At 50.1% G+C, this 20,262-nt stretch overlaps 1 protein-coding gene across 1 annotated transcript in view; it reads right to left on the reverse strand.

Annotated features, from left to right (window-relative positions):
* The window catches only part of LOC142312880 (uncharacterized), a 280,429-nt gene that overhangs the window by 203,591 nt on the left and 56,576 nt on the right, over nt 1-20,262 (reverse strand). Inside the window, 5 exon segments of the mRNA XM_075351864.1 lie at nt 10,733-10,823; nt 12,306-12,403; nt 12,487-12,610; nt 12,694-12,873; nt 13,003-13,152. Coding sequence (XP_075207979.1) covers nt 10,733-10,823; nt 12,306-12,403; nt 12,487-12,610; nt 12,694-12,873; nt 13,003-13,152 — 643 coding nt within the window.

Raw genomic sequence — 20,262 nt, forward strand, 5'->3', positions numbered from 1 at the left:
GATAGTACAATATTACAAAATGGTCTGGATAAGATGTCAGAATGGGCAGACATTTGGCAAATGAGATTTAATGTTGATAAATGTAAAGTAATGCACCGAAGACTGAGTAATCCTATAGCTGCATATACATTAAATGGAAGTATACTCAGGACTACAGAACAGGAGAAGGACTTGGGAATTCGGGTTACAATTAGGCTGAGCAGCAGCACTCAATGTCAAGCAGCAGCTGCTAAAGCAAACAAGATTTTAGGGTGATATAGTTTCATAGTTTCATAGTTTTTAAGGTTGAAGGGAGACTCTAAGTCCATCTAGTTCAACCCGTAGCCTAACATGTTGATCCAGAGGAAGGCAAAAAAACCCCAATGTGTCAAATAAGCTCCAATGGGGAAAAAATTCCTTCCTGACTCCACATGCGGCAATCAGACTAGTTCCCTGGATCAACACCCTGTCATAAAATCTAATATACATAACTGGTAATATTATATTTTTCAAGAAAGGCATCCAGGCTCTGCTTAAATGTTAGTAGTGAATCACTCATTACAACACCATGCGGCAGAGAGTTCCATAGTCTCACTGCTCGTACAGTAAAGAATCCTTGTCTATGATTATGATTAAACCTTCTTTCCTTGAGACGTAGAGGATGCTCCCGTGTTCCAGTCGCAGGCCTAGGTGTAAAGAGATCTTTGGAAAAGTCTCTGTACTGTCCCCTCATATGTTTATACATTGTGATTAGATCCCCCCTAAGCCTTTGTTTTTCCAAACTAAATAACCCCAAGTTTAATAACCTGTCTTGGTGTTGCAGCCCACCCATTCCTCTAATAATCTTGGTCGCTCTTCTATCTACCTGTAAGATTATGCTATTTATAACCTTCTATACTTTTGCTATCAAGAAAAGCATCCATTCCTCTCTTAAATACATTCAGTGAGTTGGCCATCACCACTTCCTCAGGAAGAGAGTTCCAGAGCCTCACTGCTCTTACCGTGAAGAACCCTCTTCTATGCTGATGTAGGAATTTTCTTTCCTCCAATCGAAGAGAATGCCCCCTTGTTCTTGTCATAGTCCTTGGTACAAACAGATCATGGGAGAGATCTCTATATGGCCCTCTGATATATTTGTACATATTTATTAGGTCTCCCCTAAGTCTTCTCTTTTCTAGAGTAAATAGACCTAATTTTGATAACCTTTCCGTGTATTGTAAATGCACCCACTCCATATAAAAAGAGAGATTAGATCCCGTGATCCCAACATATTGTTACCCCTCTATAAATCAGTTGTAAGGCCACATCTGGAATATGGGATCCAGTTTTGGGCTCCAAATTTTAAAATGGACATTCAGAAGTTAGAGTCAGTTCAAAGGCGAGTAACTAAATTATTGAAAGGAATGGAAGGCCGCCCATATGATGACAGGTTTGAAAAATTGGATTTGTTTATCCTAAAAAAAAGATATCTCAGAGGAGATCTTATTTATATGTATAAATACATGTGTGGTCAATACAAAGGACTGGCGCGTGACTTATTTCTTAAAAAAGACAATATTAAGGACCAGGGGGCACTCAGTGTGTGGAGTGGAGGAAAAGTGATTCCGGCAGCTAAATAGGAAAGGGTTCTTTAAAATACAACAATCAGACTGTGGAAGAGGTAGTAATGGCAGATACTAGAACAGCTTTTAAAAAAGGGCTTCATGATTTCCTCAGTACACAAAACATTGTCGGTTATGAATGACTTAATGGACAAAATGTATAACTGGTGGAAGAAGGTTGAACTGGATAGACCTGGGACTTTTTTCAACCTATGTAACTAGGTAACTAAAAATGAAATGGGGTGGGAGAGAGGATAATATAATGATTATGGGTGGGGAGGGGGGGGTGTTGGATGAGAGCAAATTATATTATAATGAACTGAATGTGGGGGGTGGAGAGAGGAAAAGACGAAGAATTAGGGGGAGAGGGACATGTAATTATAATCTGAAGGATTGGAAATTTTTAATTAAGTATATTAGAAGAAGGGAATTTTGTTTACTTACCGTAAATTCCTTTTCTTCTAGCTCCAATTGGGAGACCCAGACAGTGGGTGTATAGCTACTGCCTCTGGAGGCCGCACAAAGAACTACACTTAAAAGTGTAAGGCCCCTCCCCTTCTGGCTATACACCCTCCCGTAGGAGTACGGATTCCTCAGTTTTAGGCTATGTGCACACGCTGCGTTTTTTTGACGCTGCGTTTTTGTGCGTTTTTGGCCGCTAAAAACGCACAAAAACGCACCTGCGTCGAAAAAACGCGGCAAAAAACGCACGCGTTTTGCCGCGATTTGGTGCGTTTTTTTGCTGCGTTTTGCTGCGTTTTTGCTCACTGCGTTTTTTATCAGTGAACAAAAAAAAAAAAGGTCTGATGTCATTTCCTTCTTCAATGTGTTCTTCATTCTCCACTAGTGTATGCAGAAGAGCAGACAGCTGCAGAACTACAAGGCTCAGCATCCTCGATCCAATAGTGTATGCAGGACAGCAGACAGCAGCTGTCGAACTACAAGGCTCAGCATCCTCCATCCAATAGTGTATGCAGGAGAACAGACAGCAGCTGTCGAACTACAAGGCTCAGCATCCTCCTTCCAGGACTGTATGCAGGATTTCTTTGCCCCCCCAAAAAAAAAAATGACGTGGGCTTCGCCATATTTTTGTATGCTAGCCGGGTACAGCAGGCAGGTACGGGCTGCCCCCAACCCCCAGCTGCCTATTTGTACCCGGCTGGGAACCAAAAATATAGGGAAGCCCTTTTTTTTTAAATTATTTCATGAATTTCATGAAATAATTTAAAAAAAAAAATGACGTGAGCTTCGCCCCATTTTTGAGTCCAGCCGGGTACAACTAGGCAGCTGGGGATTGGAATCCACAGTGCAGGGTGCCCATGCTTTCTGGGCACCCCCGCTGTGAATTGCAGTCCCGCAGCCACCCCAGAAAATGGCGCTTTCATAGAAGCGCCATCTTCTGGCGCTGTATCCAACTCTTCCGGCTGCCCTGATGCCGGGTGGCTAGCCAGGTAATAATGGAGTTAGGGCTAGCTGTATATTATCAGCTAGTCCTAAGCCCGAAATTCATGGTGTCACGCCAATATTAGACATGGCCACCATGAATTTATAGTAAAGATAAAAAAAAAACACAACACAGAAAAATATTTTTATTAGAAATAAAACACAACACAATTAGTGACTCCATCTTTATTGAAATAAACCCCCCTCCGCAGTAATCCTGGGTCAGGGTCCCGCGCCGTCCAATCAGGATCCAATATCATCTGATCGGTTTGCTGGAAGGCAAAGCGATCAGATGATCTGTCAGGTTAAAGGATGTGAATCCCATCACACATCAGCTGATTGTATAAAAGCCGATTATACAATCAGCAGATGCATCAGTAGAAAAAAAAAAAAAATAATACTCACTTATGTGCTGAATTACCGGCAGCTCCCGGAGCGATGGGGCGGGAGTCTGATCCTGTCCTTTCGCTGCAGCAGCTGCCGGTAATCAGGGATGAAGTCTCCTGACGCATCCGCTGATACCGGCCGGGCGCCCGCGTCAGCCCGAGACTCGATCAGCTGATGCGTCAGGTGACTGCATCAGGTGATCCATCGCCAGGTCCTGCAAGCAAGGTCCTGCCCCGGGGAGACTGCACACAGCCGGAGCGGGAGCGGCGATACCGTGACAGGAGCTGGGAGCGGGCATGGCACCGCGAGGCTGCAGACAGGTGAGTATAACTTTTTTTTTTTTTATTCTACTGTTAACTTTTGTTTTCGCAGCCGCTTCCACCTCCTGCCTGTACATGGCGCCGCACGGCAGCATACATGCACAGGACGGGAGATGGACGCGGCGGTGACGGTACCGGGAGGATTCATGCTTCTGTCTATACTGACAGAAGGAATCCTCTTCCTGTACACGTCACTTTACTACCCACCTCCTGCGCTTATAGCTGCGTTTTTGGTCTTAGAAACGCACCAAAACGCAGCTATTTGCGTTTCTCATTGCGTCTTTCAACATCCCATTGAACTCAATGGATGAAAAGCGCAGTGAAAAACGCGGGAATAATTGACATGCTGCGTTTTTGTGGTCACCACAAAAACGCAGCTGAAAAAAAAACGCTGTGTGGGGACAGCAAAAATGAAAACTCATAGACTTTGCTGGGGAAGCAAAGTCATGCAGTTTTGAGGCCAAAAACGCACCCGAAAAACGCGCAAAAACGCCGAGAAAAACGCACCGTGTGCACATAGCCTTAGTACCAAAGCAAGAAGGAGGAAAGCCAATAACAGTTTCAAAAACAAATTCAATCCGATAACAAGATCGGAGAACTTAAGAAACAACATGAACAACATGTGCACCCGAAAAACGAAACCCTAAGAACAAATAGGGCGGGTGCTGGGTCTCCCAATTGGAGCTAGAAGAAAAGGAATTTACGGTAAGTAAACAAAATTCCCTTCTTCTTTTTCGCTCCTAATTGGGAGACCCAGACAGTGGGACGTCCAAAAGCAGTCCCTGGGTGGGTAAAAAGATACCACATGAACGGGCTGTCAGACAGCCTCTTCCTACAGGTGGCCACCGCCGCCTGAAGGACCTGTCTACCTAGGCTGGCATCTGCCGAAGCGTAGGTATGCACTTGATAGTGTTTGGAAAACGTGTGCAGACTCGACCAGGTAGCCGCCTGGCACACTTGCTGAGCTGTAGCCTGATGCCGCAATGCCCAGGACGCACCCACGGCTCTGGTAGAATGGGCCTTCAGTCCAGATGGAATCGGAAGCCCAGCAGAACGGTATGTGTGAAGAATTGGTTCCTTGATCCACCGCGCCAGGGTGGATTTGGAAGCTTGCGATCCCTTATGCTGACCAGCGACTAGGACAAAGAGCGCATCAGAACGGCGTAGAGACGCCGTGCGAGAAATGTAAATCCTGAGTGCTCTCACCAGGTCCAACAGATGTAAACCCTTTTCAAATTGGTGAACTGGATGCGGACACAAAGATGGCAAAGTGATATCCTGATTGAGATGAAAGGAAGAAACCACCTTGGGAGAAAACTCTGGAATTGGACGCAGTACTACCTTGTCTTGGTGAAACACCAGGAAGGGAGATTTGCAAGATAACGCCGCTAGCTCGGACACTCTTCGAAGAGACGTGACCGCCACAAGAAAAACTACCTTTTGTGAAAGCCGAGAAAGGGAAACCTCTTTCAAAGGCTCGAAAGGCGGCTTCTGGAGAGCAATGAGAACCTTGTTCAGATCCCAGGGTTCCAATGGCCGTCTGTAAGGAGGAACGATATGACAAACTCCTTGGAGAAACGTGCGTACTTTAGAAAGCCGTGCCAAGCGCTTCTGAAAGAATACGGATAGCGCGGAGACTTGACCCTTAAGAGAGCTAAGCGACAAACCTTTTCCAACCCAGACTGCAGGAAGGAAAGAAAAATTGGCAATGCAAATGGCCAGGGAGAAAACCCTTGAGCCAAGCACCACGCTAAGAATATCTTCCACGTCCTGTGATAGATCTTAGCTGAGGATGGTTTTCTAGCCTGTCTCATTGTGGCAACAACTTCATGAGATAAACCTGAGGCCGCTAGGATCCAGGACTCAATGGCCACACAGTCAGGTTCAGGGCCGCAGAATTCAGATGGAAAAACGGCCCTTGAGACAGCAAATCTGGACGGTCTGGTAGTGTCCACGGTTGGCCTACCGTGAGATGCCACAGATCCGGGTACCACGACCTTCTTGGCCAATCTGGAGCGACGAGTATGGCTCGATGGCAGTCGGACCTGATTTTCCGGAGAACTCTGGGTAACAATGCTAGAGGTGGGAACACATAGGGGAGTCGGAATTGCGACCAATCCTGAACCAAGGCGTCTGCCGCCAGTGCTCGGTGATCGTGAGACCGTGCCATGAAAACTGGGACCTTGTTGTTGTGCCGTGACGCCATCAGATCGACGTCCGGCGTCCCCCAGCGGCAACAGATCTGCTGAAACACGTCCGGGTGAAGGGACCATTCTCCTGCGTCCATGCCCTGGCGACTGAGAAAGTCTGCTTCCCAGTTTTCCACGCCTGGGATGTGAACTGCGGATATGGTGGACGCTCTGCTTTCCACCCACGTCAAAATCCGCTGGACTTCTTGAAAAGCTTGGCGACTGCGTGTTCCCCCTTGGTGGTTGATGTACGCCACCGCCGTGGAATTGTCCGACTGAATCCGAATCTGCTTGCCTTCCAGCCATTGTTGGAAGGCTCGCAGGGCAAGATAGATTGCTCTGATTTCCAGAACATTGATCTGCAGGGTGGACTCTTCCTGAGTCCACGTCCCCTGAGCCCTGTGGTGGAGAAACACCGCTCCCCACCCTGATAGGCTCGCATCCGTCGTGACCACTGCCCAGGACGGGGGAAGGAACGACTTTCCCTGTGACAATGAGGTGGGGAGAAGCCACCAACGCAGAGAGTCCTTGGCAGTCTGAGAGAGGGAGACAGTCCTGTCGAGGGACGTCGATTTCCCATCCCATTGGCGTAGAATGTCCCATTGTAGAGGGCGCAGATGAAACTGCGCGAACGGGACTGCCTCCATTGCTGCTACCATCTTTCCTAGGAAATGCATGAGGCGCCTCAGTGAGTGCGACTGGCTCTGAAGGAGAGATTGCACTCCAGTCCGTAGCGAGCACTGCTTGTCCAGTGGAAGCTTCACTATCGCTGAGAGAGTATGAAACTCCATGCCAAGATAAGTCAGAGATTGGGTCGGGGTTAGATGAGACTTTGGAAAGTTGATAATCCACCCGAAACTCTGGAGAGTGTCTAGTGCCACCTTCAGACTGTGCTGGCATGCCTCTTGAGAGGGTGCCTTTATAAGCAGGTCGTCTAGATACGGGATGACCGAGTGACCCTGCGAGTGCAGAACAGCTACTACTGCTGCCATGACTTTGGTGAAGACCCGGGGGGCTGTTGCCAGACCGAAAGGTAACGCTACGAACTGCAGGTGTTCGTCGTGTATGACGAAGCGTAGGAAACGCTGATGCTCTGGTGCAATCGGCACGTGGAGATACGCATCTTTGATATCTATTGATGCTAGAAAATCTCCTTGAGACATTGAGGCTATGACGGAGCGTAGGGATTCCATCCGGAACCTCCTGACTTTTACGTGTCTGTTGAGCAACTTTAGATCCAGGACGGGTCGATACGATCCGTCCTTTTTTGGGACCACAAACAGATTGGAGTAAAAACCGTGACCTTGTTCCTGAAGAGGGACGGAGGTCACCACTCCTTCCGCCTTTAGAGCGGCCACCGCCTGCAACAGAGCATCGGCTCGGTCTGGTGGTGGAGAAGTTCTGAAGAAACGAGTTGGCGGACGAGAACTGAACTCTATCCTGTACCCGTGAGACAGAATATCCCTCACCCAACGGTCTTTGACGCGTGACAGCCAAATGTCGCCAAAGTGGGAAAGCCTCCCACCGACCGCGGGTGTGGGAATCGGAGACTGCAAGTCAGGAGGACGCCGTCTTGGCAACGGTTCCTCCGGCTGTCCTTTTTGGGCGTGACTGAGACCTCCAAGAATCTGAGCGTCTCTGGTCTTTTTGAGTCTTTTTTGACGAGGCGAATTGGGACCTGCCCGGTCCTCGAAAGGACCGATAACCAGACTGACCCTTCCTCTGTTGGGGTTTGTTTTGTCTGTGTTGCGGTAAGGATGAGTCCTTACCCTTGGAGTGTTTGATGATTTCATCCAAACGCTCTCCAAACAATCGGTCACGAGAAAAAGGCAAATTGGTTAAGCACTTCTTGGAATGAGAATCTGCTTTCCAATGTCTCAACCACAGGGCCCTACGCAAAACAACGGAGTTGGCTGACGCCACTGCCGTGCGGCTTGTAGCGTCAAGAACAGCATTAATCGCGTACGACGCGAATGCCGCCATTTGCGAGGTCAATGGTGCTACCTGCGGGGCAAATGCACGTGTGACTGAGTCGACTTGCGCAAGCCCGGCTGAGATAGCTTGGAGTGCCCATACGGCCGCAAAAGATGGCGCTAATGACGCTCCAATCGCTTCATAGATGGATTTCAGCCAGAGCTCCATCTGCCTGTCAGTGGCATCTTTAAGTGCCGCTCCATCTTCAACTGCAACCAAGGATCTAGCTGCAAGCCTGGAAATTGGAGGATCCACTTTTGGACACTGGGTCCAACCCTTGACCACCTCAGGGGGAAAAGGATAGCGTGTATCTTTAAGCCGTTTAGAAAAACGCCTTTCAGGATAAGCGTGGGGTTTCTGGATTGCGTCTCTAAAGTCAGCGTGGTCCAGAAAAGTGCTTAATGTACGCTTAGGGTATCTGAAATGGATTCTCTCGTGCTGCGAAGCTGACTCCTCTACAAGAGGAGCTGGTGGGGAAATATTTAACATCTTATTGATGTTAAATATAAGATTAACTATGGCGTCACCATCTGGTGTATCTAGATTGAGAGCGGTCCCAGGATCAGAATCCTGATCAGTTACGTCCGCCTCATCACCCATAGATTCATCTCGCTGGGATCCTGACCATTGAGATGAATGTGAAGGCCCGTCATAGCGAGCCCGCTTAGGCTGCCCGGGGCCATCGTCCGAGTCAGAGTCTTCACCCTGAGGTGTATGTGCCCGTCCCGGAGCTTGGAGGTAACTCAGCTGAGGGGGACCAGGGGGCAATGATTGCACAGTGTCCGTGGCCTGAAGTACAGGCCTAGCTCGCAATGTGTCAAGAATTTGTGACATAGTGAGAGACATTCTGTCAGCAAAAGCTGCAAACTCAGTTCCTGTCACCTGGACAGCATTCACAGGTGGTACACCCTGGGTCACGTCCAGCAGAGGTCCCGACTGTGTAAGCGCCGCAGGGGCCGAGCACTGCACACAATGGGGGTCCGTGGAGCCTGCCGGTAGAAAAGTCCCACATGCGGTGCAGGAAGCATATAATGTCTGTGCCTTGGCACCCTTGCGTTTTACGGACGACATGCTGCTGGCTCTCTGCAATGTGAGAGAGTCTATAGCCAAAGGGCGACCAGCGCTATGCAATACAAAGTATTTGTAGAAACAAAATACTAAGAATACTACTGGCACAAGAGGGGGTGAGCCCTGAGGGCTGCTTACCGCCCGCTGAATAGCGGGTAAGAGGCGCAGAATTCCTTGTCTGGGTCTCCCCGGCTCCCCTCTGCAGCTCAGCGTGTCAGCAGGAATGGCTGCCGGCGTCTGTGGAGAGGGGCGGTCCGTGGGAGTTCCTAAACAAAAGTGCGGGAAACAGTGTCCCCTCTGTGCCGATTGTGAGGGCTGGAGTATGTAAAAACGACTCCAGCCCTCGGCGCTGATGCACTGACCAGCGTCCCGCCCCTCTCCTGACTGGCAGGTCTGGGGGCGGGAACGAACGGAAGCAGGCCGCAAAAGCCGGGGACTCGAGTTATCAGCGCGGCCGCCGTAAAAGCGCGGCCCGCGCTGAAGTCCCCGGCGCACCACAAGTGCCAGCCGCGCCGCAGTCCCAGCGGCCGGCGCGACCGATTCCCAGAAGTGTGCCTGCTTCAGCGAAGCTGAATGAGGCCATGGCACAAGCGCCGCAGCGCTGATGTCCCCGGCGCACTACAACACCCAGCATGCTGCGGTGTGAGCGCCAAATGCACGGGGACACAGAGTACCTTGAGGAAGCAGGGCCATGTCCCTGATGTACTCCGCTCCATCCAGCATCTTCTCCAGGGGCTGTAGATGGAGCACGGTCTCAGTGCCTGGAGACCAGTAAATCCCACTTCACCCAGAGCCCTGTAAAAAGGGATGGGGAAGGAATCAGCATGTGGGCTCCTGCCGCCGTACCCGCAATGGGTACCTCAACCTTACAAACACCTCCGACATACAGTGGGGTGAGAAGGGAGCATGCTGGGAGCCCTGTATGGGCCCTCTTTTCTTCCATCCGACATAGTCAGCAGCTGCTGCTGACTAAAAACAATGGAGCTATGCGTGCGTGTCTGACCTCCTGCGCACAAAGCTAAAACTGAGGAATCCGTACTCCTACGGGAGGGTGTATAGCCAGAAGGGGAGGGGCCTTACACTTTTAAGTGTAGTTCTTTGTGCGGCCTCCAGAGGCAGTAGCTATACACCCACTGTCTGGGTCTCCCAATTAGGAGCGAAAAAGAAAAAATGTTTTTTACATTAAATAGACACGAGTTTATGATAAACATAAAATTTAGTTTCGGACCACCTTGTTAAACCGTACGCAGAGCGATTCATTCCATCCATATTATATAGCATCCCTGTTATACTGCATATAGCGCTGTCCCTTATTATATAGCATTCCCCTTTCTTATTAATAGCGCCATCCTTTTTATATAGTGTACACTTGTTATATCTAGTGCCATTACTTATTACATAGTGTCCTTTATTATGTATGCTGCTACAGTATGTATAGCTCTGTACATAAAAAAAAAAAATCCTGTCATTTTTCATCTGTAGATGAACACCTGTGTATTAATCACGTGAATTATCACATGATCTCTCAAAGGAAATTTTCTGATATGCCACGTGACACATCGTGTGCTTGGGGGTGGTCACACCCTCTAAATCGCCCGGGGCCCTGGCTACTCTTTATCCGCCCTGCTCCAGCCCCTACCATTTCAATATTACCCCAAAAAAATGCTTCAAAATCTGTGTAACAAAATGTAAAAATAAACGCCACATAATTATAGCATTCAGTGACACAAAAGAATCTGTGACTTCTCTGCATTTGGTGGTTACTACTCACCTGGGTAATCATATGTAGGAATCTCCTCTTTACACTGCTCATCACCCACCACAAATGTCTCTATAGTATTAATATGGGTCAGATCTTCATCCTGAAATAAATATTGTAAAAGTCACAGACAGATGGAGAAGTCACATCTCTTATCACTAGTTATGGCCGGTTTCAGACGTCCGTGTTTAATCAGGTACCAGTCACACGCATGATTATGGTCATACGTGTGTCACACGTGTGTCGCAAGTGTTTGCATACGTGTGACAGGTACTGGAAAAAACACGGGTCTGTGAAATAAAAAGATTTTCCATATTTACCTGCTTTCTTCGGCTCTGCTCCTGACCCCCGCTCATTAAATTCATTGATTATTCACCACACTCAGGACCTGGAAGCCGGAGCAGCACTGGGACAGCGCTGGGTACTGCAGCGCTGAGGACAGCACCGCGGGGACAGGTGAGTATTCTGCAAGCACAGTGACAATCAGGAGTTCATCGGAGTTCACAATGAACTCTGATGACGTCCCGATGACCCCCGCGACACAGCTTCACGGGTTCATCAGAGTTCGTTGGGAACTGTGATGAGTCCCCGATGGTGTCCCCGCGATGCTCCGGCTTCCAGGTTCTCACTACACACACACACATATATACATTGAGCACATATACACACATATGTATACACACATAGCAGACACACATAGATACACCGAGCACAAACACACACATAGCGCACATGCATGTATACACTGGACACACACACACACACACACACACACACTCTGCTGTATACTCACTCAGTGATGAGGTCCCCGGCACTGATGTTCCCAGCACTGCTCCGGCTTCCAGCTCCTCACTGCAGTGAATATTCAGTGAGTATAATGAGCGGGGGTCAGGAGCGGGAGGCAGCAGAACCGGAGACAGCATCGCTGGAGAGAGGTAAATATAGAAAATATTTTTATTAAAAAAAAAACATGTTTTCTCCGGTATGTGTCACACGGATCACATCAGTGTGCGATCCGTGTGACACCCGTGGTGCTGGAGATAAAAAACGGGCATGCCTGCGTGTGTGCGCGCAGGGTCATGAGAGGTCACACGGTTAGTGTGAAAACATGACCGTGTGAGTAACAGCAAATAATAACATGGGTACGCGTGGCATCCGTATTAAAATGTACCTGAAACACGGACGTCTGAAATCAGCCTATGAGTGAGCTCTACCATGCTCGGGTGCTTGGTACTCGTTAAGACCAGTTGGATGCTGAGATAGTCACAACTTGAGCACCTGAGTATAATGAAAGTCAATAGGGGACTTGAGCCTTTTTCCAGGAAATCTAGAAAATGCTCCAGTCCCCCAATGTCTTCCATTACGCTTGGATGCTCAAGTCGTGACAATCTAAGCAACCAGCTGCTCTTAATAAGTACCAAGCACCCGAGCATGATAATGCGTGCTCAACAAAATCATCAGCTCTAATCCTGCCATCTCCACCATTCTCATTACACAAGTATAAAACATATAATACTGGTTTATAAAACAAGACTGAACACAAGACCTTCCCTTCACAGCCGTCTACACATCACCTCCTCTCTACCTGATGATCCTGATGAACATCGAGATTTTCTTGTTTACAGTCCTGTGGAAGAAGAGGACGGGGACATCTCTCTGGTGTTGTCCTCTCACTGGATAGAACTGGAGGATACACATACAGGGACTGAATTCATTCTTTACATACAGATAATTATAGATTGTGTGTATTTAGTCCTGTCTATTACCTGGTGATGTGAGGGGCTGGGGAACCTCCATCATGACGTCCTTGTACTGATCTTTGTGTCCTTCTAAATACTCCCACTCCTCCATGGAGAAATAGACGGTGACATCCTGAAATCTTATAGGAACCTGACACATACAATGATACCGTCATCCCCGCGATCCCTTCATAGCGTTACTGTATAATGTCCCAGCATTCCCAGCAGTGTCACCTCTCCAGTCAGCAGCTCAATCATCTTGTAGGTGAGTTCTAGGATCTTCTGGTCATTGATGTCCTCATGTATCAGGGGGTGAGGTGGAGGCCCCGTGATTGGGCTCAGGGGTCTTCCCCATCCCTCAGACACAGGGTCCTGACAGTGCTCACTAGAGGTCTTCTTCACTACTGTGTAATCCTGGTTATGGAGAGACACATTAATAAATCTCACTACAGACATTTCCAGAGTCCTCACCTCTCCAGTTCTGTCCATCTGTTATTCCCATAGATAAGAATGATGTAATGTGACGTCATCAGAATCTCTCACCTCTCCAGTAAGCCGGAAGAGGATCTCTAGGGTGAGGTGTAATATCCTCTCCGTCATCTTGTCCCTGTCTCTATCCATCCTTGATGGGTCAATCAGGAGAATTCTCTAATATAGAAGATCTCCACTGAGAGGATCTGATATTAAACGGACCTGAATGAAAACAGAAATGTAAAATCACACAAATCCTGAGCAAAAACCTATGATGAGATATAATGTTTAGATTTTGAATTCTCTTTTCTCATATGGACTAGAACATGAGTGGAATGGCTTACAAAGATAGCGCCTCCAAGATACTCACTGGCTGTTGGTCATTGCTCACTGATATGCTGCAGGGATCTCACATTCCTCTGAAGGCTGACACGGGAGCCAAGCAGCACTGTAATGGGAGAGTCATTTGATCATTAATGTGACTATTTTTATTCTTTTACAGCATTCTCGTTTTTTTCTCCATATCCATGTATTAATAAATAATGATGAGCAAGCGTGCTTGCCACTGCTCGCTACTCGATCAAGCATCAGCGTACTCGTGTACGCTCGTTATTTGGCCGAATAACATAGGTGCTCAGATGTGTCGTTCTTGAATGATCCTACACAAAGAGTGAATGATGTGAGACTGCTTGCAGTCTCTGAATGACTCTCAGTGGGGTAAAAACATTGGATGTTGTGTTTGGATGCTGTGTAAAAAAAAAAAACAGTCCACCCTCCTCGGAAAAGCTCTGTTTATGGCTGGCTGTAAGTGGACGGAGAGCCGGGCTAGCCAATCATTGACTTCCAATATACTCATTAATCAAGTCAAACCCGTCAGAGCGTCCAACCTGATCAACTCTAGTAGAGAGCACTCAAGCACTTTAGTGCTAGCTCATAACTAATAAACTGTTAGGTTCACCAGTTTCGGTGGATTCTCCAAGGCCGAGGTCTATGTGGGAACATGGGACACGAGCATCGGTGCATCAGATATGTGGGACATGGACAGCGGAGCAACAGAAAATCACAGATATGCATGTGGGATGCATGAACACCGGCAGGTGGAAGACATGCAGGAGACGGTGAATAGGCAGTGGAATGCAGGAAATCGCTGGTAGGCGAAGATGGAGGGCTGGCAAGATACAGGAAACCGCTGGCAGGTGAAAGACGTCCAGAAGACCGCAGCCATGCTTGCAGGATGCAGGAAAACACTGGCAGGCGGAAGATGTCCAGAAGACCGCAGCCAGGTTGTGGGATGCAGGAAATCGCTGGCATATGGAAGATGTCCAGACAGTAGTCAGGCAAGCAAATGGCATGCAGGAAATCAATGACATGAAACCAATGTTGTCAGCTTCAGAAAATGTAGTTATAATCTTTCTCTGTGCTACAGTTGTGACGCCCCTGGACTAGTCAGGTAGTCACAAGGTACTCCACGTCCTTTATCTCCAGGGCAGGACTCACCCCCCATGGTTCTGGGTCCCCATCTTGCAGTACTGCCTCCACAAGCATTCACAAATCTTAGTGACACCTCGCATCACACCCTGTCAGGCACACCAGTGGGCTGCTGTGCTGGAATGTGGCCGCCCACCTAGGGGTCAGGCAGGGAGGTGGGAGGCGACAAGTCCGAACAGTGGTAGCCCTCGAGCAGTGAGGACCTCGGGGAAGCTGGGAGTTGGAGCTCCCAGGGGAGAAGCAGACTAGGTCGCAGACGGTGGTCTGGACCCGGAGGAGTCGGAGACCCAGTCACGGGAGAATGGGACTGGGTGCTTGGCTAGTCTTGGAGGATAGCCAGCAGCCGCAGTTCAATAGCCGGGCTGGGACCGAAGGCATGTCAGGGCACATGGACCCTAGGTCGGGGAGAAGCTTCAAGCAACCAGGCAATTAACCTGCGGCAGACAGGGATTATATAGACTGTTCCCACGAAGCTCAGAGATCGGGGCACTAGCGCAACGAGGGGGATAGGGCTTTCCAAGCAAAGCAGCCCACTGAAATCCCAAGCGTGAGCTCCTGAGAGCAAGCTCCTCTGCTACGCTTAGTAGGGAGCGGGGCCTGGAAAGCTCCAATCTGACGGGCCACCTAGACACTCTAAAAATACTGTGCAGGAGGAGGCAGGCCACAAACCACCAGGCAGTGCTGCAGGGACAAGCTCACCAAGAGGGCAGCGGCACCCAGAGACTTGGTTTACTATGTTGTCAGCGTCTGCTTGAGTTCTGAGTGAGTACCTGATTAACCCCTGCAACCAGCGATAATGCGCTCCCCCTGCACCCCAAACCACCATCCAGAGTCCCGGGGCCTTCCCCTACCCGTGGAGAGTAATGTCATCTGGCTGCCCCACTCCATCACCCCAGGTACTCCTAACGGCAGCGGCGGTACTCGGGTGGCGTCACAAACTACCTAAATCCCCTGTAAATAACCCTCCATCCCGTTTCGGCGTGTCCCCAATCCCCCGGGTCCGGAGACCCTCGTGCCACGAGAAGCGACATCCGGATCCGAGCGGTCCGACCGCTTCTGGGGCGGGACGCGTCTGGGACACAGTCATTGCTGTTCTCTAATTATGATCATCACGTTTTGGGCAAAATAAAGGTTTGTTGCTAAACTTTGGATCTTTTGTAAAACACTATTCTAGTGGCATGGTGCACCCCTTACAAAAAAACCTTCAAATGTTGATCAATGTAGATTACATGATTTCTGAAAAAAAAGAAGTGATCATACATTGTTCTCTAATTTTGATCTCCAGTATATATCATCAGGAAATGGATGTGATTTTCCTGAAGAAGGAGAAAGTCTTCTCCAAAACGAATAGAGAAATAAATCACCATCTAATATATCCTGGATTGTCGTTTATCATGGCGGCGCGACATTACCCTTCACAATGCCGATCGTTTCCTTCCATGTGGGGCTGCAGCATCCGTGTAATACAGTTGGTTGTGACTCTCACAACCTTGTAAGCTGAGCCTCTCGAGTGTCTTCACCCCCTTTTAACCTACGGATAAGCCCCTATTTTGCACTTTTATTGTCTTTCCAGTCGCTTTATATTTCTGTCTGTAGATACCGACAGAGAGTGAGACAGCGCAAGACTGAGAGTGCGAGACAGAGAGCAGTAGACAGAGAGAGCGTAGGAGACAAAGTACATGAGAGACAGAGAGCATGGAGAGAGACAGAGAGCGGTATTCCAAGAGCGCGGGGAGAGAGAGTGGGAGAGATAGAGAGAGCGTAGGAGACAAAGAGCGGGAGAGACAGAGAAAGCGTAGGAGACAAAGAGTGGGAGAGACAGAGAGAGTGCGAGACAGAGAGCAGTAGACAGAGAGAGCGTAGGAGACAAAGAGCGGGAAAGACAGAGAGCGCGGGGAGAGACAGAGAGCGCGGGGAGAGACAGAGAGCGCGGGGAGAGACAGAGAGCGCGGGGAGAGACAGAGAGCGCGGGGAGAGACAGAGAGCGCGGGGAGAGACAGAGAGCGCGAGGAGAGACAGAGAGTGCGGGGAGAGACAGAGAGCGCGGGGAGAGACAGAGAGAGCGTAGGAGACAAAGAGCGAGAGAGACAGAGAGCGAGAGAGACAGAGCGGTATTCAGAGAGCGCAGGGAGAGACAGAGAGAGTGCGAGACAGGTATTCAGAGAGATAGGGGTGAGACAGAGATCAGTAGACAGAGAGAGCGTAGGAGACAAAGAGTGGGAGAGACAGAGAGCGGTATTCAGAGAGCGCGGGGAGAGACAGAGAGAGTGTGAGACAGAGAGCAGTAGAGAGAGAGAGCGTAGGAGACAAAGAGCGGTATTCAGAGAGCGCGGGGAGAGACAGAGAGAGTGTGAAACAGAGAGCAGTAGACAGAGAGAGCGTAGGAGACAAAGTGCGTGAGAGACAGAGCGCGGGAGAGACAGAGAGCGGTATTCCGAGAGCGCGGGGAGAGAGAGAGCGGGAGAGACAGTGAGAGTGCGAGACAGAGAGCAGTAGACAGAGAGAGTGGGAGAGACAGAGCGAGAGAGAGACAGAGCGGTATTCAGAGAGCGCAGGGAGAGACAGAGAGAGTGTGAGACAGAGAGCAGTAGACTGAGAGAGCGTAGGAGACAGAGAGCAGTAGACAGAGAGTGTAGGAGACAAAGAGCAGAAGAGACAGAGAGAGAAAGAGACAGAGTGAGCGTGAGTCAGCATGAGAGTGAAAGAGAGAGCGAGCAAGAGAGAGAGAGAGAATCAAGAGATCAAGGGAGTGCGAGAAAGGGGGAGAGAGAAAAAACTCAGCTGATCATAAAAGCTTGCACTCTACAGGAGAGAAAACTCCATCTGCTCATCTCTGCTATATAGTGTACATACTGAGGGGGTTAAATAATGAATAATCTCCACATACCTCCACCTGCAGAGCCACCAGGCTAATTCAAAGTGAGCTAAAGGACCTCTGCTGACATCACGCCCATGTGACAACGTGAGGTGATGATGTCCAGGAAGGGGTGTGGCGTCCTACAGCACAGATGACACCAAGAAGCAGTGTTGTTGTGCTGCAGCTGCTGGAGATGAGTTGAGGACATTACACTGAGAGGACTGAGGGGCTGCGGACATTACACTGAGAGGACTGAGGGGCTGCGGACATTACACTGAGAGGACTGAGGGGCTGCGGACATTACACTGAGAGGACTGAGGGGCTGCGGACATTACACTGAGAGGACTGAGGGGCTGCGGACATTACACTGAGAGGACTGAGGGTCTGCGGACATTACACTGAGAGGACTGAGGGGCTGCAGACATTACACTGAGAGGACTGAGGGGCTGCGGACATTACACTGAGGACTGAGGGGCTGCGAACATTACACTGAGAGGACTGAGGGGCTGCGGACATTACACTGAGAGGACTGAGGGGATGCGGACATTACACTGAGAGGACTGAGGGGCTGCGGACATTACACTGAGAGGACTGAGGGGCTGCGGACATTACACTGAGATGACTGAGGGGCTGCGGACATTACACTGAGAGGACTGAGGGGATGCGGACATTACACTGAGAGGACTGAGGGGCTGCGGACATTACACTGAGAGGACTGAGGGGCTGCGGACATTACACTGAGGGGCTGCGGACATTACACTGAGAGGACTGAGGGGCTGCGGACATTACACTGAGAGGACTGAGGGGCTGCGGATGTTACACTGAGAGGATTAAGGGGGCTGCGAACATTACTCAGAGGACTGAGGGGCTGTGGACATTACACTGAGAGGTCTGAGGGGTTGCGGACGTTACACTGAGAGGACTGAGGGGCTGCGGACGTTACACTGAGAGGTCTGAGGGGTTGCGGACGTTACACTGAGAGGACTGAGGGGCTGCGGACATTACACTGAGAGGACTGAGGGGCTGCGGATGTTACACTGAGAGGATTAAGGGGGCTGCGAACATTACTCAGAGGACTGAGGGGCTGTGGACATTAAACTGAGAGGACTGAGGGGCTGCGGACATTACACTGAGGGGCTGCGGACATTACACTGAGAGGACTGAGGGGCTGCGGACATTACACTGAGAGGACTGAGGGGCTGCGGATGTTACACTGAGAGGATTAAGGGGGCTGCGAACATTACTCAGAGGACTGAGGGGCTGTGGACATTACACTGAGAGGACTGAGGGGCTGCGGACGTTACACTGAGAGGACTGAGGGGCTGCGGACGTTACACTGAGAGGACTGAGGGGCTGTGGACGTTACACTGAGAGGTCTGAGGGGTTGCGGACGTTACACTGAGAGGACTGAGGGGCTGCGGACATTACACTGAGAGGACTGAGGGGCTGCGGATGTTACACTGAGAGGATTAAGGGGGCTGCGAACATTACTCAGAGGACTGAGGGGCTGTGGACATTACACTGAGAGGACTGAGGGGCTGTGGACGTTACACTGAGAGGACTGAGGGGCTGCGGACGTTACACTGAGAGGACTGAGGGGCTGTGGACGTTACACTGAGAGGTCTGAGGGGTTGCGGACGTTACACTGAGAGGACTGAGGGGCTGCGGACGTTACACTGAGAGGACTGAGGGGCTGCGGATGTTACACTGAGAGGACTGAGGAGCTGCGAACATTACACAGAGAGGACTGAGGGGCTGCGGACATTACACTGAGAGGACTGAGGGGCTGCGGATGTTACACTGAGGGGCTGTGGACATTACACTGAGAGGACTGAGGGTCTGCGGACATTACACTGAGTGGACTGAGGGGTTGCGGATATTACACTGAGGGGGCTGGGGACATTACACTGAAAGGACTGAAGGGCTGCAGACATTACACTGAGAGGACCGAGGGGCTGTAGATATTACACTGAGGGTCTGCAGACAACATTACACTGAGAGGGCTGCAGACATGACACTGAGAGGACTGGGGGGACTGCGGACATTAAACTGAGATGACTGAATTGCTGCGGGAGTTACACTGAGGGGCTGCGGATGTTACAGTGAGGGGCTGCGGATGTTACAGTGAAGGGCTGGGGAGGTTATACTGAGGTGCTGCATATGTTACATTGAGAGGCTCTCACAGGCAATACCTCATGGTCACATGACCTAGAGCTACCATCATGATCACGTCACGGGGCCTCCAATGGCAGCAGGGAATGGCGTGATCCTCGCCACTGCCATTTAAATCGTGTTGTCATATTTTCACAGCTGTTCAAATAAGCAGACATGTGTGGGGATCACCGTCGGTTTACCACCACAGCCGGTGATGATTACCACAACATGACCGATGACGTACCATTGTCATTAGTCGTGAAGGGGTTAAAGATGACCAACCCCCAGGATTTTGCAATATGAACTAAAGGCAGTTCCATACTGGCACTTAGATGCTGAATCCAGGCATACCTGTTGTACAGTCATGGCCCAAACGTTTTGAGAATGACACCAAAATTTGTCACGCTCCCCGGGTCCTCACCCCCGTTCCCCGGCTCACCTGCCACGCTCTCCGCTCCCCAGTCACCGGATTCCGTCCGTCCCAGGGCTCCGGGCCCCCGATCCCGGCGCCCGACAGCTTCCCTGGACCTGGCCGGCTCCCCTGCGTCCTCCTCGCAGCCTCCTTCCCTGGCTTCTGGCACCCGGGCGGCGCGCATGCGCATTAGGGCGCGCGCGCGGTCACTGACCCTTTCTTAAAGGGCCAGCGTCCATTAACAGGAAATGAGGTTGCACAGGTACAGGGTATATAAGGGGTCATTGTCCAAGGGGGCGGGGCCTGATCTTCGTGTTCCCTGAGCTAGGAGTCAGGTCTCCTGGTGTTACTGTGCTCGTACTCACCTATCTCTCTTTGTAGAGCCGTGCCTGCTTCGCCATCCAGTCTGCCGTATCCTGAA

The sequence above is a fragment of the Anomaloglossus baeobatrachus genome, chromosome 5 (genome assembly GCF_048569485.1).
Source record: "Anomaloglossus baeobatrachus isolate aAnoBae1 chromosome 5, aAnoBae1.hap1, whole genome shotgun sequence".
NCBI classification, from domain to species: domain Eukaryota; kingdom Metazoa; phylum Chordata; class Amphibia; order Anura; family Aromobatidae; genus Anomaloglossus; species Anomaloglossus baeobatrachus.